Source organism: Myripristis murdjan, chromosome 9, assembly GCF_902150065.1.
Source record: "Myripristis murdjan chromosome 9, fMyrMur1.1, whole genome shotgun sequence".
NCBI lineage: Eukaryota > Metazoa > Chordata > Actinopteri > Holocentriformes > Holocentridae > Myripristis > Myripristis murdjan.
In genome coordinates, this window is record NC_043988.1 from 4,798,158 (window position 1) to 4,819,795 (window position 21,638).

General features: G+C 40.7%; 1 protein-coding gene across 1 annotated transcript in view; it reads left to right on the plus strand.

Annotated features, from left to right (window-relative positions):
• The window catches only part of LOC115365975 (collagen alpha-1(I) chain), a 30,130-nt gene that overhangs the window by 4,456 nt on the left and 4,036 nt on the right, over positions 1-21,638 (plus strand). The window contains exons 11-51 of the mRNA XM_030061218.1: positions 750-803; positions 1,347-1,400; positions 1,512-1,556; positions 1,667-1,720; positions 1,880-1,924; positions 3,060-3,113; positions 3,221-3,274; positions 4,273-4,326; positions 4,556-4,609; positions 4,879-4,932; positions 5,056-5,100; positions 5,215-5,259; positions 5,737-5,844; positions 5,972-6,025; positions 6,276-6,329; positions 6,475-6,528; positions 6,867-6,974; positions 7,073-7,126; positions 8,445-8,552; positions 8,738-8,791; positions 8,954-9,007; positions 9,311-9,364; positions 9,636-9,689; positions 11,199-11,306; positions 11,497-11,550; positions 12,545-12,598; positions 12,707-12,760; positions 13,350-13,403; positions 13,482-13,535; positions 13,701-13,754; positions 13,890-13,943; positions 14,034-14,087; positions 14,175-14,228; positions 16,191-16,244; positions 16,351-16,368; positions 16,467-16,520; positions 16,722-16,784; positions 17,286-17,451; positions 19,455-19,561; positions 20,860-20,940; positions 21,041-21,223. Of these exons, the coding sequence (XP_029917078.1) occupies positions 750-803; positions 1,347-1,400; positions 1,512-1,556; positions 1,667-1,720; positions 1,880-1,924; positions 3,060-3,113; positions 3,221-3,274; positions 4,273-4,326; positions 4,556-4,609; positions 4,879-4,932; positions 5,056-5,100; positions 5,215-5,259; positions 5,737-5,844; positions 5,972-6,025; positions 6,276-6,329; positions 6,475-6,528; positions 6,867-6,974; positions 7,073-7,126; positions 8,445-8,552; positions 8,738-8,791; positions 8,954-9,007; positions 9,311-9,364; positions 9,636-9,689; positions 11,199-11,306; positions 11,497-11,550; positions 12,545-12,598; positions 12,707-12,760; positions 13,350-13,403; positions 13,482-13,535; positions 13,701-13,754; positions 13,890-13,943; positions 14,034-14,087; positions 14,175-14,228; positions 16,191-16,244; positions 16,351-16,368; positions 16,467-16,520; positions 16,722-16,784; positions 17,286-17,451; positions 19,455-19,561; positions 20,860-20,940; positions 21,041-21,223 (2,688 nt within the window). The remainder of the gene's footprint in view (positions 1-749; positions 804-1,346; positions 1,401-1,511; positions 1,557-1,666; positions 1,721-1,879; positions 1,925-3,059; positions 3,114-3,220; positions 3,275-4,272; positions 4,327-4,555; positions 4,610-4,878; positions 4,933-5,055; positions 5,101-5,214; positions 5,260-5,736; positions 5,845-5,971; positions 6,026-6,275; positions 6,330-6,474; positions 6,529-6,866; positions 6,975-7,072; positions 7,127-8,444; positions 8,553-8,737; positions 8,792-8,953; positions 9,008-9,310; positions 9,365-9,635; positions 9,690-11,198; positions 11,307-11,496; positions 11,551-12,544; positions 12,599-12,706; positions 12,761-13,349; positions 13,404-13,481; positions 13,536-13,700; positions 13,755-13,889; positions 13,944-14,033; positions 14,088-14,174; positions 14,229-16,190; positions 16,245-16,350; positions 16,369-16,466; positions 16,521-16,721; positions 16,785-17,285; positions 17,452-19,454; positions 19,562-20,859; positions 20,941-21,040; positions 21,224-21,638) is intronic.

The following is a 21,638-nucleotide window of genomic DNA, read 5'->3' on the forward strand; positions in this document are numbered from 1 at the left end:
CTCTGCTAATAAAATGTACACTTGTGTAACTGTCCCTATATAGCAAGCACCCCACAGCCAATAAAGCCCATTTCAAAGTGCGTGAGCATCTATCTAATTAATGAAGACACAAACTGTTCACCCAATGGGAGCAATACTTTATACTTATGTAATGTGCATTTCTTATCTTATGCATTTTTATGATTTGTTTTGGACTATGCAGTGGCTTGACTGCAAGACAAATTTCTCCGACCTTCAGCCCTCCCAGTGTATATATGTTGTCTGTGTTCTCTGCATGTATATCTGTGTGTTGCAGTATGGTCATCTATATGTTTCTGTGTTTGTACAGGCTGTGAAAACAAATTTCCTGCGGGACAATCAAGACTATATATATATATATATCTATCCTCTGGGAGACAAACCTTAACATTCTCAACCGAAGTGATAAAGGCTTGTTGTTGTTTTTAACATAGAAACATGGAGGAACATTATAGGCCCATTAAAAAGAAGAGAAAGATGAACATTATTCACTCCCAAGTGGATCATTACAGCAGCAATAAATTAAATAGACATAAAAATCACATAAATTGTGTTCATCTTGGCAATAAAGTGTTCCTTTTTGAAAGAGAGAACTCTGTCTCACTCGACTGTTTAAAAAATAAAGATATACAAATTTTAGCGGTTCTCAGATTTGCAATGTGGCAGTGTAAGCCAAGTACACGAGCATGTCTGTTAATTCTTATTAGTTTCTCCATCGTTTGTCCTCTCAGGGTGAAGAGGGCGAGGCAGGTCTCCAAGGAGTGGTTGGGAAGGAGGGGCCAAAGGTTAGTGGTTTTTACTGCTGTTTGGTCCAGCAAAGCCAATAAACTAGAGCTATTGCCTGTCACAGACTGCTGACCGCATGCACCTTTTATTTTGTATGGTCACTTTATATTATTAGCACTCCTACTATTGCTAAAACTACCATTGCTACTGTTACCACTACCACCACCACTCTTGCTACCACTTGTGCCACTACTTCCACTTTAATTATTACTGTAAAGAGCAAAGATATTTATGTGGCACATTATTTGAGAGCATTTTGTCATTCAATTACAAAGTGCTCTAAAATGAAGGCAACAAAACAAATGTTAAAAAAACATGAACAGATGGCTGGGAGCCTGCTGGTGACTCCATTAATCTCTAGTTTATTAAGGCCTATTCAGCATAACCTATACAGTCAAATGCTTTTACTGAAATGAGATTATGAAAATGAGGTTGCACTTGTGTTATGTAGGAAAATACAGACTACGCTCATTTATTGTGGCCCATGTATGGTTATACAACTGTTATAATATGGTGACTGTCAGTTTTTGTTCATATTTAAGGGCAACAGGGGCAAACCAGGACAAAACGGGAAGATAGGACCCAAAGGACCCAGGGTAAAGTGCCATTTGGACAGTAGACACTTGAAAACAATTGAAAGCTGAGAGTTGCAGTGTCAAGCAAATCATTTTACCCCCTTCTTTTATCTGATTTACTTCCATTTCCAGGGTCGCATAGGACTCCCTGGCCTGTTTGGCCTACCTGGCATGCCGGTAAGACCTGAAGCAAAAAAAAAAAAAAGCCACATCAGGTTTGATAGTCACTGCTATATTAGATAACCAGCAGACTGTGCATGTGGTTTTGTTTGTGTGTTTTGTTGCAGGGTTTTAGAGGCCATGTTGGGATTGAGGGATCAGAAGGAAAGCCTGGTACACAGGTTCCCATTTTATAACTTTTAATCCTATTTAATTTCTACTTTTCAGCTATGCTACTGTTAGCCAATTCCACAACTTTTATCTAGCAACCTCAATATTTTATGAACTGTCATGTTTTCAACATGGTGATATGACAGTAATGTTACGTGTCTGACTTGCAGGGTGGTCCTGGTTCAGTCGGTATCCCTGGGCCGAAGGGAGACAGAGTGAGTTGCATTCTTTGACCCGTTCAGCCAGGGACGGGATACGGTCATGAAGAGTTAAATGTTGGGAAAGTCAGTGCAGATAGAGGCTGTGTCCCATAAAATGCCCCAATAAAGCAATAGGATGTGTTGTTGCTCCTGTGGCATGTTATGTGATCTCTGTAACATTTTGCCTGTGGGCAGAGGTGGCCGGTATTGTGACACTCCTTTGTCTATATAAGCCTGTAAATGTCAGGCAACACAAGATAAACCCTTGTTAAAATGTTTACAGGGTTTGCAGCAATTTCCAGACTCAGTGACCTTAGACAGCATATTCTTGAGTGACATTAATTGCGTAATTTGCTATGTAAATATATGTTTTCAGGCTGCTTCTGCATCAGGCTTTCCCCCCAGGGATTAGTGCAGTATCTACCTGTGTCTCTGTTTGTTCAGTCTATGTAGATGCTATTTTTAATGTGGAAAAATAATAATGTGGCTGTGGTGCAGAAGTGTGCTTATGATGGAAAGGATTCCAATTTGAATTCCCCCAGCTAGCCGGGGGAGCTGCTCCATGCTCCCAAGAGCTCCCAAAAGAACACTTTTAGCACGCTGACAAATGTGAACAAAGTGGACAATTCAGATTTAAAAAACAAGTCCTGGTTCAAAATTTGACCAAAATAGATTTTTCTCATTATTTTTCCATTTGAATTGGAAAGTAGATCCAGCAGATAGAGTCTGCTGGAAACATCCACCTTGTAACTTTGGGCCAGGAAGAAATGACCTGATAGTATTTTCACAAATCATTGTAGGGTAAAAAAAAAAAAAAAAAGGTACTGGGACATGTTGTTTTTATAGGCATAATCCACTTCATTTATGTGCTAAAAGTGTTATTTTGGGAACTGTCATGCTATCAAAGTGAATGGAGAGATGGAGAGACATACAGTACTGTGGATTATCAGCCCGGGGGAGCACAGAGCAACTAATGAGGAGATTTCACCACCATGTGGACTCACATCACGCCCAGATTACTATACACTCCAACTCTCAACCAAAATTTAATTTTGCTGTAAAAATTGTTGTTCTGTGCTTTTACTGGGCAGCTACCAGTGGGAATGTATTTATTTGTCTGAATGTTTCAATTCTCTCTGTTCACATGAAGGGGTTTCCAGGTATGGCTGGTGATCCAGGGCAAGCAGGGCCTCCAGGTTCTCCGGTATGTCAACCCCTGATCTTTTACTGATGACATTCTCCTACTGGCACACCAGTGTACTAATTCTATCTTCACAACATGTTGACTTGAGTTATTTGTGAGTCCAACAGGGTCCACCAGGACTGCCGGGTCAAGATGGGATTCCTGGAGCGACTGGTGAGAGGGTGAGAAGATCCTAAATGTATTTTAGGCTACATACATTCAGGTCCATAAGTATCTGGACAGTGACACGACATTCATCATTTTGCCCTTGTACACCACCACAGTGGATTTGAAATGGAGTTAACAAGACATGATTTAAGTGCAGACTTTCAGCTTTAATTCAAGGGGTTCAACAAAAATATGGCATCAACCGTTTAGGATTTACAGCCAGTTTTATACAATGTCACCCCATTTTCAGAGGCTCAAAAGTCATTGGACACTTCACATGCTTCTTTGTATTAGTGACCCATGTCTGACTGTCAGATACGGTCACTTGTTAAATCGACATGACAGTTCATCATTACTTTGAATAAAATAGCAGTGCAGGCATTCATTTCTTGAATTGTTTGCTGTCCTAACAGTGGTATGGTGGCATCTTATCATGTATCTATATATCTCCCTGTCATTGTTTCTGCTGGTCTTGATGTTTTGTTTTGTCCACCACTGCTGACAATGAATGAATACTGACGCTCTTAAAGAGAGATGAGTGTGCTCAGTGGGAAAAAACAAAAAAACACCTGAATTCCTATTTGAGCGTTCAGACGGCAGGAATCGGATATGGATCTGATTTAGGACGACATATAAGTTGCCCAACTGAAAATTTCATATTCAATGTGGTTTTTGTGCTGTTCACACTGGCATAAAAAATGAAATCTACGTCACATTTGAGGAAGAAAATTACATCTAGGCCAGTCTGGAAGAGTATTGCAATTGAGTTTCTGGTTTCTTCAAAGGTTTTGGAATTAGACAATTAGTCTTAAGAAGTGGACTGGAAATGAGTTCATATAGACATCTCATTACCCATTTAAGGTTTCTATTTGAGTGTTATCTTGCATTATGCAGCATTTTTATTTCACACAAATCAATCTGCGATTAAAACAAAGAACGAATTTCACTGAAATGAAGTGTCAGAAGGTTTCATAATATATATGAGTAACTGATTGTAATGTCTCTTTTTAAGGGCCTCACAGGAAAAGCAGGAGTGGTGGGCCCCCAGGGACCAGTGGGCATTTATGTAGGTGACTTCTATTTTGTTTGTCAAAATACTGCTTTCTTGGTTTGGTCTCTCGTGAAAAACAGCTAGACAAGCAGCTCAGTATTGTGTTATTATTTATTTATTTATTTTTCAGGTTTGAGTGAGATGTTTTTTGTCGTTTTATTTTATTTAACAAGTTTTAAAATTGTTTAGGTCAGATGTACAACACATTTATAAGTGTACATTGAAAATTTTAACTGATCCTCAGGGTTACCCTGGAGCACTGGGTTTGATGGGGCGACCAGGCCACATGGGGCAAAGGGTAAGGCATAGTCCCTGTTCACGTTTACATCACACATCAGTATCAGAGTGTCAAGAACTCAAACCCTACTGCATTTTCTCACTGTGTGTATTCAGGCAACGTGGTTTTCTTCTGCAGATGTAGACTGTCTCACAGTGTCCCACACTGGAAACACTCCATAAGATAGATAGCATGAAAAGGACTAAGTTCTGTTCAGTAGCACAAGGTCCACTTCTGTCTGTTTCACTCAAGTGCAATTGATATGCTGTCTGATGTCTGTTTTCCTGAAGGGAGATGCTGGTGTCAGAGGCCCTACTGGCATCCCGGGAAAGACAGGACCTCTGGTGAGCATGTTTGATAGAGATTTGTTTGAAACCAACCACACACACACTCCAATAAAAGGAGAAATGCATTCTGGTTGTATATATTGGTTGTGGTCCGTCTATAATGACACATTGTTCCCACAGGGTTTACAAGGCCCCCGTGGTGAGAGAGGACCTCCTGGACCACAGGTAGGCAAACGACTGTTCAACATCCTAAAAATGTTAATGAGTCCGTCATACTTAACCACCATTTAGCAAGAGGATAGCTAGACAATTTTGCTTTCCCTCATTTCTCTTCTCCAGGGCCATCAGGGAGCGATAGGACCCAAAGGCTTCCAGGGACTACCAGTGAGTAGCTGGTGAACAAGAAGTATGGAAAAATATTACTGCTCAGGTTCTGTATGTCCATTGCAATCAGTCAGTGTAATTTAATTTGTCGTTATACAACATTTCTTCTTAATGCAAGAGGGAAAAAATCTGGCAATAGGGTGATAGAAACTTACCTGTTTCCAATGTAAGCCGAGAAGCTGACTTGCATTGCTTCACATATCCTGAGAAGAATTGTGTAGTTAGCATGAGCAGGGATAATTACCATGGCTGATCAGAAAAGAAAACAGCACCACCTGCAGAAACTCAAACTTCATCAACTGCACTGGACACAGACAGAAAATAAAAAAAAAAGCACAGTAACCATAGTATTAAACTATTACTATACCATAGTAATGGTTAGCATCAGAGAATGAGACAAAAACAAGGATCTTTACAATCTCCAGTTATGCTACTCTTCATCATTATTCTCTCTTTCCCCATTACAAATCCTTTTAGGGCCCTCTAGGACAGCCAGGACCAGAGGGTAGCATGGGGAACCCCGGTCCTCTAGGGAGCTTGGGGCCTCCAGGGCCACCAGGGCCGGTGGGACCCAGAGGGTTTCCAGTGAGTGGGTACTTTTCACCTTTCTCTCTGTTCCACAACAGCATGACAAACATGAAGTACTCTATGCTGCTGCACTTGATTATGATTTATGCATATTTGGTGTAAAATGGGTTTTTGTTTTTATCAGGGAACACCAGGGTTTGATGGACTGATGGGTCAAGCTGGAGAGAAAGGAGTGCAGGTAACAGTATCAATACATAGTTTGCTAAACTGTTTGTTATCAAATCCTTTTTCATAAATAAAACACTGTGTCCTTGTTATTTGGGATTTTTTTTAGATGAAAGTGGCCAAGTTTAAAGATACTGAAGAAGATAAAATACTGGCTAACGGACGCTTCAATGCAACAATACTGGCTTTCAGAGTTCCATTTCGGTCAACCTCAAGCACCATTCAAGTGAACTTAGTATTGAGGTGTATTGTTTTTTCTACAGGGATCACTGGGTCCTGCTGGTGAGGTTGGTCCACCGGGACTGAACGGACAACAGGTCAGTTAGAAACCGACGCAATCACAGTACACAATATGTTTCAAAAAACACAACTGATCATGGAGTTTAAAATGTTAGTCACTGCTGACAGTGCCACTACTGTCACTTGTATCAATGATGTGTATCATTTGGTGTGTAATGCTAGGGTGCTCCAGGTCCCATTGGTGAAGACGGGCCTCCTGGAACAAAGGGTGACCAGGTCTGTGACATTTTTAGAGAATTTTACAAAAACAAACCCAGTTCTCATGAACTTTTCTTTAATTTGCTTTTGCTATTAGACTAAAGTTAAACCGATGCACTGGTTTGCTGATATTAGCATTCTGTTAAAAAAAAAAAAAGGATCTGTCTCAGGCACTGTCATTCACCTTTATATGACTGACATGATATAAGTGTAAGTCAAAAACATAGGGCATGTAGGTTCACTGAAGTTGACAGACAGGTGCCAAAATAACAACACATAAAATAACTCACCATCAGAGGAGACAAAGCAGCCAATGTCAAACAACTGTCCAACAATATGTCTTCTTGGTAAGACAGGGAGCCCCAGGCCCCCAGGGGCGACCAGGGCCCGAGGGACTAAAGGGAGAACCAGGACCTGAGGGCTCACACGGGCTGCAGGGTGTGCCTGGGCAGAGAGGCAAAGAGGTCGGCAGTGTGGTCATTTCTAAGCACCTATTATATTCAGCCACTAGGCGCTCTAGTAAAAGGTGTTATTCTTCATTCTTTTTTATTTCTTTTTGCAGGGAAATGTCGGAGAACTTGGCATTATGGGGGATCCAGGTGCTAAAGGATCAAAGGTAATTTCCATGTTATGTTTGAGCTGTAAATGTAGCTGAAGGTACTAAATGTAGCATTTTAAACATCAATATGTAATTGTCAAATTATTTGTGGTACCTTGGTATCAGATCGTGGATGGAACTGGTGTCCGGTGTGGTGACCTCAGGGTGGTGTCACTACTTTTTGCTGATAGTTTAATCTTGTTGGCTTCATCAAGCTATGATCTCCAGCACAAAGGTTAGGATTAGGTTCAGAACCCCCAAGTCTGATTGCATGGATTACAATTAAGCTTTGATTGAAGGAACTATGGGATCCAAGGAAGTCCAAGTATCTCTAAGTCTTGTTCACGAGTGAGGTTAAAATGGAATGGGAGAACGAGAGACTGGACCATTGTGGGGAAGAGGGATTGTTGGTCATTCTTTGTTCTAGTTCTCACTTATGGTCATAAGCTTTGGGTTCACAAACAATGAGTTTGTGAATACAAGCAGCTGAAATGAGCTTCCTCTGCAGGGTGGTTGGACTCAACATTAGGGTTTGGGTGAGGAGCTCAGATATCGGGGATATCTTGGAGTAGATCCACCGCTCATCCATGTTGAAAGGGGCCAGTTTAGGTGTTTTGGGCATCTAACTAGGATACGCTGCCATAAGCCCCCCTATGGAGGAATCCAGGCACATTTAACTGGGAGGAAACCCCAGGGCAGACCCAGAACATGCTGGGGGAAACCAGTATCCCAGATAACCTAGTAATTCTTTGGAACCCCCAATGAGGCGCTGGCAGATATGTCTGAGGAAAAAGATGTCTGGCTTCCTCTCCATGTTGCCACCCTAACCTGGCCCTAGATCAGTGGCGAATGATAGGTGCATGGATGAATGGCTGGTCATGGAGACAGATAAAAGGATTTTTAAGTGAATCAAAGCTAAATTGTAGTAATAAGTTAGTCATAGGATAGTATGTTGCATGAAATAAAAAAAAAGAGTTTGTGGAAAATTGTCATGCACATCCACTTTGATTGCTGGTGCCAGACCAAAAAACAGTCAATAGAGAAATACCTCTTTTATGGAGCATAAGCTGTGTGTGCGGACTTCCCTTAACCTTTTGCAAGGCGAGGTATTTCTCTAATGAAATAAAAAAGAACCAGATGGATGATTGTGATATATGGTACTGCACTGAGCTGTAGCTCATTGTGCATCACATAGAAAACAGACCACTGGCTTTCAAGCTACAGCATGTTTGCTGCTTTTTTGAACTTAACCATTTCCATTCTGTTACAGGGATATTTTACTAATTTTATAAACTCTCAGGTCATTTAAGAACTTTTTTTTTTTTTATTATTATAGGGAGATGTAGGAAGCCGTGGAGTGACAGGATCAGACGGGCCTCCAGGGGGTCCAGGCATCCAAGGACCGAGAGGGTCAAAAGGAGAGAAGGGTTATGCAGGGCTGATGGTAAGTAACTCTTGATAACTATTCTGTCCACCTAGCAATGTATCTTCATTGTTTGTCCATCTATAGTGCTAATTAACACCATATATTTATGTATCTGTGTTTATTTATTTATACTGCATGTAATCATGTGCAGTCAATCTCCGTAATGCTACAGTTACACTAGTTATGCTGTGGTTTGTCCACAGGGTCAAGGGGGCTTGCTGGGTAAAATTGGACCATCAGGTTTGTTGGGACTACAGGTAAGCACCAAACTGAAGTAGGTGGTGTTTTATTGATGTTGAAGTTTTTAACTACTCATTGCTTTGTTAAATAGGTTTCACTTTCAAATTGTGATATTGATCTCATTTTAAAATTCAGTTGTTATATTTAGTAATTAATGTAAATGTGTAATTTTTTTCCAGGGTTTTCCAGGCATTTTTGGAATGCCGGGGCCTGATGGACCACCAGGACAAAAGGTAAATAATCTTGTAGTGTATTCTTCATAACTTCACTGTCAACACACTCAAGTCCAATTCAGTGTTTTTCATGATCAAAGTTGCTGTGTTTCTTTAGGGAAAGGTTCCCAACCTAGCACCCACGAAATCCATTAAATAAATAAATAAATAAATAAATGCATTGTTGTTTATGTGAATATTTACATTACATTTATACATATATTTCTCAATTCATGTTCAACATTTGACCTTTTGAATCATGATAAAAACTTACACAATGAAATGTGGCATGGAAATGGTCAACTGCACCTGTGCTCTCTTCAGGGAGAAAAAGGTCCTGCTGGTTTGACTGGGGACACTGGAACTCTAGGTGCTAAGGTAGCCTTGCTTCTGATTAAAGAGTAACTAAACCCTACCCAAATCTATGAACACGAGTGGCAAGTGATGTCACCACCTGTTGTACTCCATGGTTGGTGACGTCACCTGCCACCAAAGACCAGGCACCTCCTTTTTGCCAGTAGAGGTCAGTCTTCACTAAGTGGGGTTTGGGTTTAGTTACTCTTTAAAGTCATAAATTTGACTTGACAGTAACCTATAAAATACCAGCATTGACTTGATTCTCATCACATTTTGCTTTGTGAAATGGCAGGGGGAGGCTGGGAGCACAGGAGTGAAAGGTGACAAAGGAAAAGTTGGACCAGCAGTAAGTGGATGAAGTACAATACCATTATTTTCCCCCTTTCCAGCAAAAAGGTGTAGGACAGGGGTGGGCAACTGTGTGCCCTGGAGAACCAAGAGTCTGCAGATTTTCTTTCCAAACAAAAATGACACCAGGTGATTCCACTGATTACCTCACTTTCAATCAGAGTGTGTTTGTTTAGAATGAAAACCTGCAGACCCTCAGTTCTCTATGGCACATGGTTACCTACCCCTGAGTCAAAGTTCTGGATCTTGCTCATAGAGGCAAGACCCTAAGCTCTTGTGTGGTTGTGATTCCACCACAATCTGAGAACAGTAATCTCAAATCAAATAAGGAGCTGTCTAGAAATTTTGCATGTGGCTGACAACAGCAAAGCTGTAAACAGTGAAGATGATGAAGTAGCCATTATAATCGTGATTATATACTACTGTGCCACTGTGATGGTGCATTTGGTTTGGAGAAGAGACATACCGAAGTTAAGGATGGGAAAATAGCAAGACCTGAAAAGAGGAATCTGTTTTTAGTGATGCAGATCAACCTTTAATAATTTGCTTTCTGTTCCAAAAATGGTGGGGATGATACTTTCACACCCGTTCTGTCATTCTGTCAAACAATCTGGGATGGTCAGTGGTAAAACCCCACTCTGACAGTCCCAGGGAACTCAGACAGTTCTGCCTTGGTTTCAGGGTGCATTTTGAGGTTCAGGAACTCAATCTCAGGGCCAAAAAAGGGACTGGTTTGACTGATGCAAACATGGCAAGATTCCATAGTTCCTCAAAAGGGTTCCTGGGTTCTGCAGAGATTTACTCTGGTTTTGAAAAAGCGGTAATTGTGAGGGGAAATGTGCGTGGCACACAACAATAGGCAGCAGTCTCTAGAAGTTGGGGAAACCCACATGGCAAGGGAAATCGAATTGGGGAAAGTGATTAAGAAATGCTCACGTCTTCAACTACTAGGGGGCAGCTGGGTGTCCTTGTAGTTAGTGAGACAATCTCTGACCTGGGTTCAAGAACATCTTTTGGCAAGCATCCATCCTGCTGAAGTGTTATTGAGCAAGACACTGAACTTTTACCAGCTCCAGGGATGATGTTCTCTAGCTGACCCTGACCTTTCACTGCTTTGTGGTTGATCAGCACTTAGGTTTAGAGGGGCATATCCTCAAATGTATTTGATGAATTACTGCGAATTTTGGTGACAACATTCATGTTGCCTAAAGGATGCAACCAGGCAATTTTAGTGACCCCATGACCTTTCTTCTAGCACTGTCAGCTGGCTAAAATGCTGGAACAGTGACAATGGTGGGAATAGTGGTTGTAACTGTTGAAATTTTGTAACATTCGTGTTGGTTAGAGGATGAAACCTAGCTTCTAGCACCACCAACATGCTCAATAATAATGCACTTGTTGTGATTGTAGTACCTGGGCATGGAAGGGCGCAAGGTAGTCATTTTGTCTAGAGCGCCAACATAGGTAGAGCCGGCACTGGTTGAAGTGTTTATATTTTCTGTTCCAGGGGTCTGCAGGAACCAGGGGAAGACTAGGGGACACTGGTCCAAAGGGTTTTTCTGGACCTGAAGGACCAACAGGAGAGCCTGGGGAGAACGGGGAGCCAGGAGAGTCAGTGAGTATCACCAGTGATTTTCACTGCTTCATCAAAAAGGGATATTCACAACCTGAGATCATAGATGTTCTGTGCACATTTTTTTTTCTTTCAAAGATACTGTACTGCTTTGAACAACACTGAAAGGCCACAGACTGATAGCATTATGTTATGAAAGACTGATGGTAATGGTTCCCCTTATTGTTTGCAGGGTCCTGATGGCCTGCCAGGTGAGAAAGGGCCAACAGGACCACCAGGATCAGAAGTAAGACAAGAACCAGAAAAACACATCTCACTCTGTAACACACAAACTAAAAAGTAAAGCTGCTCCATGAATTGAATCAATGTTGACCATACTTGTTACTCTGCAAAAATTATGTTTCAAAATGCTGTAGCATATTTATATCATATAAATTCAAATACATATTCAACAAATTCTATATAGCTTTCCAAACAAGTAATTCTACTGCTTTGTAGAGTCACAAATCAACTTTCTAGTCAGGGAAAAACTTTGATTTTGTGCACTTCTTCCCTGGTCTCTCATCTCAGGGCCCTGTTTACATGTGCCTTGGTACACAATACAAAGCTTAATTGAATGCCCAATGTACCGAGTGCATTTGGGAATTTGGTGGATTGAGATGAATCTCTTAATATGGATGTGTTAGGAGCTGTGATTCAGTTAACCAATCAAGTTATCCCCTCAACTGTGACATTTGGCTATGACTGATCATCTGAGCGAGAGAGAGAGACAGAAAGATAAACAGAGAGGATGAACAAGGCAAAGCAGGAAACCATTTTCTCCACCTTTGTTGACTCTCTCCCCTGTAAATGAATGTGGGAAAAAAATCATTTCAGAGAATACAACACCATTACGCTCATTCTTCTCTTTCATCTAAATAGAATAAACAACATATTTGATAATTGCTAATTTACATTCTCTGTGTTCACTGAGGTGCTATATTAGATTGTGTAGAACAGCAGGAAATGCAATGAAAACTTCAAAATTAGCTTATCATATTTGTGTCTCCAATACATTCCTTATCAAATTAATTTGAACACAGTATAAATAACTAATCCCCGAGTTCACTGGTAAGGAGAAATTGGTTTTGACATGATTCTTTGTGCGCTATGATGTTTTGCACTGTGAACTATGATGAGTTTGAGATGAGTTTTCACAGTGCGCCTGCATGAAAATAGGGCCCAATAAGTCAATTCAACCCATATCAGTGGATGTCTTTTGTTTTGATTCCATCTTGTAGGGGGTGGAAGGTGAGATGGGACTTCAGGGGACTGTTGGTCCATCAGGACCACAGGTCAGTGCTGCCTCATACTGACATTTCCAGGATACGTTTGCAGTATGATATGTGTATTTTAAATACATTGAAACAAGATGCTTCATGCCCCACCTGTACTGTCTTCAGGGGCCAAAAGGTGGACCTGGGTCAGAGGGCAGGAAAGGACAGAAAGGTCAAAAGGTCAGATCAAACCTCCATGAGTTTTTTCTTGCCATATAATTTGCTCTTATCAGATTTTTAAAACAAACAAACATATATTTCCCAAGAAAATTTTTGAGGGATTTAAGTATTTTTAAGTATGTATTTTTATATATGTGTATTTCACTAGCGTTAAAAAAAATCTTGGGTGAAACAGAAAAATGCATGGCACTGCCAAAGCAAAACAAAACAAGAGTAAACAAAACAAGTCAAGAAGTCATATAGTCAGTCATATATATAATATATATAATCATACATATATAATGAAAAAATGCCAATGAGGTGAGATAATGTCACTTGTTTACAATGAAAATAAAGAAGATTTTACTATTTGTAGTGCATGCACTTTTTAAACTGTTCAGTGGGTTAAAAATGGGCTTCATGGGTCCTGGAGTTGTAAATAATACCAGGGACCTGAAAGGAATTGAAGTTGAATACAAAGAGAGATCCTAAACCTGGACTGATGAGGTACTCATTTGACATCAGATACAGTGTTACAGTGTGTGTATCTGACCCTTTTTGCTCAGCTTAAGATAGCTCAGACTTCTCATCTCACTGGATTGCATTTCAGGGGAACAGTGGTCACAGTGGACGTCCAGGGAAGGATGGACGCAGTGGGAGAAGGGTAGGATGACACAACTGGCTTATGAAGTGAACATTAACTAGGTTTGATACTAAAATCTAATTTTGTCACTATGCAAAGGGGAGGCGTGGAAAAGCTGGAGCTAGAGGCTTGAGAGGACTGCGAGGCGCAAAGGTCAGTTGTGACAGTCTGAAAATCTGGTGTGATTATGCACCAGCCATTACAAGCACACAGCTTAACCTTTAACATGATTCTAATGTTTCTCAGCTCTGAAAATATCTTTAAGGTTAATGGGGGTACCACATTTAATCGAGTCTTGACCTTTGTCTGGCCTTGCAGGGAAAGAAGGGAGATTTTGGCCCATTTGGTTCTCCGGGGAGACAAGGGGCTTATGTGAGTTATTTTTAGTGTCTCATCTCATCAGATTTTTTTTTTGAGCTAGCAGGTTTTCCTCTGTATGGGATTATACAACTCAGTCAACAGTGTCCTTCAAACTCACCTCCTCCCTCTCATAATCTCTCTCCAAAGGGAGAAGTTGGCTCACGTGGAGAAAAAGGTGAAATGGGGCAACCGGGCTTGAAGGTAAGGCTTCAAACAGACTCCTGTCTCCTAACTGTGTATTGTAGACATGAAGATGTTTCAGGGTGTATGTTCTTATTTCACATGATACAGGGAGAACCTGGAATTTTAGGACCACCCGGCCTTTATGGCAAAGAGGGCGAAAAGGTACATTTATGGATCAGTGTTCACATGACTGCATGTTGCACTGAGATGGGGGTGTGCAGACTTATGAATAACCACCTGTTGTTTCAGGGGGTCCAAGGCCTTGTTGGAGAGCCTGGGAGAGCTGGTCCAAAGGGAGAGCAGGTAAACCAGCTCTGCCTTTCATCATATGCAAAGCCAGTAGATTCAAGCTTCAGCTTTCAGCGGGTAAATTCTTGTCAGGAAGTCAGGGTGTGGTGATGTGTCTGTGTTTTTCTGTTTGATTGAATTCTGATTTCACCAACAAGGAGATACCTGCAGTCCAGCATGGCAAGTTGTGTTAACATTTATTAGCAGGACTGGATGTTCATTGCAGAGATCTGTAATAACATTTTGACAGAGGCCTAGTGGACAGAGGGGATGAGAGGACAGGTTCACTTCAGGAAACCTCTGTCCTCCACACTTTACTCCACTTCCAAATTGTTAGTTTGTCCAGTTACTGAATAGTTCACCGACTGTCATGAGTCAGCTGTCCCGCATCATTATTTCTCTTTTTTCACCTTTCACAAGCATTTAATCAGTTGAAACCTTAGCAAATTCACTTGATTCTTTAATAATAATAATAAAAAGAGGGGGTGGAGGGGTGATGAACAAATTAGCAAGAAAAGGACTTAATGATTAATAAGCAACCACTAAAAGAATGAGGAATGAGGAAAAATTGTTTGAGAATTTTTTAAAATAGCCCCTAATTAAAAAAAAAAAAAAAAAGTATAAAAAAGTAAACAAAAAAAAAAAAAAAAAAAGACTTACAAGTAAACTATTCATTATGACATTATAAGAAAATGGCCATAACTAATTTAAAAAAGGGGGACGCACCCAGCCCCTGACTCGGGTTCTGTCTAGTCAAAAAATGTTACAGATATCTGGAATTATAGTTTTGATAAGGAAAAAATGTTGGGAGCAGTTGACCGTTCACATAATATCCTGCTTCCTCAAATGTGTGTGGAGATAATAAATATAATAATCATTAGATTTAGCTCTTGTTCACTACAAATTCCCTGATGATAAGCATTTTCTACTTCATGACATTTTATAATCATTTTACATACAAAAACAAATTCTGTTTATTCTGCTGATCCTGCTGACTAGTCATAATCATGTTTACCATATCTGAAACTATCATTTGGTTGTTTGCAGTCATTTAGGATATGTGACGAGTTGAGTGTCACCATTGCCGATATCTAGAATTAAAATTTAACTGCTCAAATCTGAATGACAGATACCTGTGACTGTCATTTTGACTGTCTGAATGACATTGTAGATATCCATTATGTTAATTCCAGATATTCTGCCTTAGCACGAGAATGTAAAAGGGGAACATGCAGTGGATGATATATTGATATCCAATAAATATCACAAAATGAGCAGTCCTCATTAGAGACAGACCTGGTTAAACTGGCAGTTGGAGATAATCAGCATCGGCCGATATCTGTAGTCATCAGGTGGGTAAATAAAAAGTACTTGCAGATACATCTTACAAGTGTTATTTATTTTTCACTCATATGTTTTGTTAGTTCTTTTTTTTTTTTTTTTTTTTTACAGAGTTGAGTTTTTTCATAACTGTGGACATTTATAGAGTTAATACTTTTCTACTGAAAATAAATGCATTACAGACAGAGTGCAGATCTACTTAGCAAACAGAGAAAAGCAGACAATTTCATTTTCAGCAAGTTTGTGTCCCACCAAGTTCAAGTTTAGCAATTTTGTGTCTTTTGTTATTATTTGTTATATTATTATTTGTTATTATTAAATTGTTGTATTTTATCAATTCCCCTCCAGCCCCTCATAAAAAAAAAATAAAATAAAAATTTGACATTATATATGGGCTGTCGGCTGGCCTGCTCTCTAAATATCAGCACTGGCCACTGAAATACCACATCAGCCAGCCACTGGTTCTACCCACTCAAGTCACTTTGTTATCACGATGCTTTTGTCCTCCAAATCATGCCAGCACTGTGTGAATGTACAACACTGGCTTTCTGTGACCCCTCCACTCTCTCTGTTGCCAGATATTGGAGTCACTGTTTCTGTGCCATATAAATCATGGTGCTGCTTGTTTCTCCTCAGGGGGATATTGGTCCACCTGGGAGGCTGGGCGCCCCAGGCCTGCCGGGGTTACCTGTAAGTCACCTCTACACACCCATGTTCTTGGTCAACAATAACAACTGCACTGATGTTGGGTTGAATTAAGAGCTACTCTAACATTTGTCCGTTTTTCTCTCTTAAGGGCTTGTTTGGACAGAAGGTGAGTGTGTGAAAAGCAAGCCGGACAATGAGAAAGTTACATGTGATGATTTTTTTTTTTTTTTTTTTTTTCAATTAAAAGCTATTTATGATCAACAGGGACTAAAAGGATATAGTGGACCAGCAGGTCCTGTTGGAGAGAGGGGCTTACCTGTGAGTATACATCCTCATGTTTCAGCTGTACATTTCAACTCAGTTTTGCAGTGTAAAAAATCTCTGGACAAGTTATGTCAATATGTTCTCTACAAGAGAACAATGTGCCAGTTGTGTGAGCTCATTTAACTGGTTTGCAGTGCAGTGTGACTTTTTTCGAGAAGGAGACACTAGAATCACAAGTTGCATTGTGTTTGTCAGGGGCCACCTGGGCCACCTGGACCACCAGGATCCTCACTGAACCTCACGCTCAGTCAGCTGAAGGTAAGTGCGACTGGAGCCTGCATCATCATCATCATCATAATTTGAGCAAAACTATCGCCCGTGTACATTTGGTAAACATATGCGCCTTTTAGTTTCTGAAAGTGACACTTGTAAAGTGATGTCAAACCTTCGTTGAGTGGATTAAGGTGGTTATTTTTAAGAATGTTAGCTGGGGGGAAGTACAGCTCAATAGCAGGAGGCTAACAGTTAATGTAACAAGGTATCTTCCTCTCAATGAGAGGAAGATAGCACCACCACTGTCCTACATAACAGCTAGGGGGAAGAGAAATAATATCACATTTTATCAAAATGGGTGAACTATTTCTTTAAATGATGTCTAAACTCAGTTTACCCATCTTTTCCCTGAGCTTCCCATTGCAATCTTGTTTATGCACAGTGACTGTTGTAATTATTTGTTGATGTAAAAATGCTACATTTAGCATGTTGCATCTGGTCAATCCATTTATGCTGTAACTCTTTGTTTTCTGTTTAATGTTTCAGGACCTCATGCACATGTCAGACAAGCCCAATTACTTCCTGGTCCAGACTCTGTTAGACTCCCTTCAGAGAGACCTGCGCTGGTTCCTAGACCCACCGGACGGCACCGCACAGCACCCAGCCACCACCTGCCTGGAGCTGTGGCTAGCCCACCCCAACGCCTCGAATGGTGAGAATGTCAAAGGGTTGTTTGTTACTGCTCTGAGAGCGATTCTGCTTACACCCTCACTTCATGGCAAGATATGCAGCAGTAACACAAAGGGCTTCACCATGTATCAGAGTAAACAAGCCAGCCTCTTATTAACACTCTTAATGGAAAACCAGGGATTTAGCAAAGCATAAACCTGCCTAAACTCAGTTTACCCATCTTTAAATGCATCTTTGTGTTATTGCAGTCATAGTATACATTTTAGTAAGTAGCATCAAAATTACACAAGGATGAGGTCTTTCAAATTAAAAAAATACTAAGGGTCATTTTTTACATCAGTGTTTGTGACTAGAGGTCACAGTTTATCCCTTTTTATGTACCACAGCATCAGTGTGGATAACATGCTACACTATATTACCAAAAGTATTCGCTCACCCATTCAAATGATCAGAATCAGGTGTCCTAATCACTTGGCCTGGCCACAGGTGTATAAAATCAAGCACTCAGGCATGCAGACTGTGAAACAAGACATTTGTGAAAGAATGGGCCGCTCTCAGGAGCTCAGTGAATTCCAGCGTGGAACTGTCATAGGATGCCACCTGTGCAACAAATCCAGTCGTGAAATTTCCTCGCTCCTAAATATTCCACAGTCAACTGTCAGCTCTATTATAACAAAATGGAAGCGTTTGGGAACAACAGCAACTCAGCCACGAAGTGGTAGGCCACGTAAAGTGACGGAGAGGGGTCAGCGGATGCTGAAGCGCATAGTGCAAAGAGGTCGCCGACTTTCTGCACAGTCAATTGCTACAGAGCTACAAACTTCATGTGACCTTCAGATTAGCCCAAGTACAGTACGCAGAGAGCTTCATGGAATGGGTTTCCATGGCCGAGCAGCTGCAGCCAAGCCACACATCACCAAGTGCAATGCAAAGCGTCAGATGCAATGGTGTAAAGCACGCCGCCACTGGCCTCTAGAGCAGTGGAGACGCGTGATGAATCACGCTTTTCCATCTGGCAATCTGATGGACGAGTCTGGGTTTGGAGGTTGCCAGGAGAACGGTACATTTCAGACTGCATTGTGCCAACTGTGAAATTTGGTGGAGGAGGAATTATGGTGTGGGGTTGTTTTTCAGGAGCTGGGCTTGGCCCCTTAGTTCCAGTGAAAGGAACTTTGAATGCTTCAGGATACCAAAACATTTTGGACAATTCCATGCTCCCAACCTTGTGGGAACAGTTTGGAGCGGGCCCCTTCCTCTTCCAACATGACTGTGCACCAGTGCACAAAGCAAGGTCCATAAAGACATGGATGACAGAGTCTGGTGTGGATGAACTTGACCGGCCTGCACAGAGTCCTGACCTGAACCCGATAGAACACCTTTGGGATGAATTAGAGCGGAGACTGAGAGCCAGGCCTTCTCGACCAACATCAGTGTGTGACCTCACCAATGCGCTTTTGGAAGAATGGTCAAAAATTCCTATAAACACTCTCCTCAACCTTGTGGACAGTCTTCCCAGAAGAGTTGAAGCTGTAATAGCTGCAAAAGGTGGACCGACATCATATTGAACTCTATGGGTTAGGAATGGGATGGCACTTCAGTTCATAGTATGAGTAAAGGCAGGTGAGCGAATACTTTTGGTAATATAGTGTATCACTATATAGCACTATATAGCGATACTGGAGGGTGTTTTATTCTAAAGCTAAAAATTTACAGTACTTGCTTGGGTGGAAATGGTCGCATTAGTAAAGGACAATCTTCTGAAATAATCCATGTTACTGGTGTATTTCGTTGTACTGCTGGGATATAATCTGTAGGTCACACTGAAATTTATCATCAGTAGATCATGTAAATTATGTATGTGTATTATGTAATGTTTTATAAATATGCATGAATAATTAACATGCTTTTTGTTTGCAAGTGTTTTCTTTTGTTTGTTTGTTTGTTTGCTTTTTTGTTTTTTTTTGTTTTTGTTTTTGTTTTTTTGTTTTTTTTTTAAGTAATCCAGAATCAACCATATTTTTCCAGGGATGTATTACATTGATCCTAACCAGGGCAGCCCAGCTGATGCTTTTCAGGTCTACTGCGACTTCACAGCTGGGCCAAAGACCTGCCTGTTTCCACTCCAATCTCAGGTAGAAGCACCACATGTAACATTCTTAAAAGAACTACATGCACCAGTTTCACACATCAGTATATCAGTGTCAAATTAATTGTGATACACTCAAATGAGACCGTGGTTTAGATGACTGGTAGCCCCTGTCTCATGTCAGTGGCAGTGCTGGTGCAAGTCCTAATCAGATTCAGATTATTATAATAAATTATATATTATAATTATAAAAATCTGAATCTGAATCTAATCAAATTTGAAGGACCATGCCAGGTACAACATATAATCAGAATCACTTGATTTTGAAATTTGAACTGATGGGTTGAAACACCCACCTGATAATTTGCCATTTATAAACCACAGAAATGATAATTTTGTAAAGTATACCTTTCCTTTTAAACTGGGCTAAATCCACTCCATCATCTAAATACTGTCATAGGAGTAACTTTCAGAATTTGAATCTCAGTGGCTACCAGGAAATCTAAAATCATGGGGGATACTTATAAACCCAGGGCATGAGAACATGATATCCCATCATTTTGACCCAGCTTTGAACAAGATACAGTTACCCTTCAAGAGCTGGGACCACCTTCAGATTTCACTGTTAGGGAGAATCCAAGCTACAAAAATGGTTATAGCTCCTGAACTTAATTATCTCTTGAGCATGTTACCCCTGAATTAACCAGTGACCATATTCCAGTCATATTCCAGTCAGGAAAAAAGCTGGAATAAAGCAGCAAAATTACAGGCCAAAATATAATATGAGGTTTGAGTCTTCCTAATATGAGACTTTACCAAGAAGCATTCGTAGGGAGCCAAATAGTCTACCTGTTCTTAGAGTTATTACAGTGATGGAATATTAGTGTGACGAAACCTTGAAGTCTCTGAAAGTCCATTTTTATATCGTAGTGGAATGAATGGAAACCAATGGCTGGAGAAAAGGGAGGAAAAATGATATCGCTGTTGTAAAATACAAGCTTTGGGGAAAGATTAGCAGGAACTTTGGCAAACGTACGGCTTTGCTGCAGAGGATAAAGATGTTGAGGTCTTTTACTCCTTCCATAAATGAGTCATTTCTAGACACTTTGAAAGCTTTAGCTATTTGTGTTCCCAAAAGCGGTGTCATCTTCCTGTTTTGTATTGTAAATAAAAAAAACTGCAATGTAAAGGTTGGTAGAGGCTGCCAACAGTGGTGTTGTTTGTTTACAGTAGTTATACTAATGTCCACAAATATGGCAATGATACGTTAATGTTAACATGCCACACACTGCACCTGGTAATATTATTCAGTGAAATAATAATTGATTAATGACAAACCAACAGGTTCCAGTAAAAGCGTGGCTGAAGGATTCTGGCACTGATGTCTCATTTCACTGGTTGAGCACTGTTGACGAGGGCTTCCAGGTGAGTGCCTGACCCACAAATTACTTTGCCCTAGATAAATTCCACTGTTTCTCGGCTTCTTCCTCCAAATCCCCTCCACTTGTGCAACTCTCATTACCAGCTTGAGTATCCAGGAGCAGATGTGGTGCAGATGCGGTTTCTGAGGCTGAACAGCAGATTCTGTGCCCAGAACGTCACCTACTCCTGCGGGCCGGGGAGCAGACAGGGCTTCAGCGAGAGGGAGGTCAAGTTCCTGGCTGATACGCGCAGGCAGAGTTACGTGGGGGCGCTCAGAGACTGTGTGGTGAGTGATCCTGATGATGATAGTAGTGGAGGTGGCTGAGGTAGCAGTATTGATTTATTTGGCAGTCAAGCCTTAGCCCTTTGAAATCTCAGCCAATTCACTTGTTTTTTTTTCAGAAACATGAGCAAAAGGTGATGAGCAAATTAGCAAGAAATGACCTGGAAATGAGTACATAAAAAATGACAAGGCAACAGCCTGAAATTTAGCAAACTAATTAGTAAAAATAAATCACAAAAACACTCACTGAATTATTTTGACTCTTAATAATTATAATTTTATATTGTGGCCCTCCCTAGTCTTTGTGGCTCTAGGCCAGGGGTTCTCAAATGAGGGAACACATACCCATAGGCGTACATTGGGGTACTGCTGGGGGTACGTGAGATTTATTTTCTTTATGTTGATTTTTAAAATATCA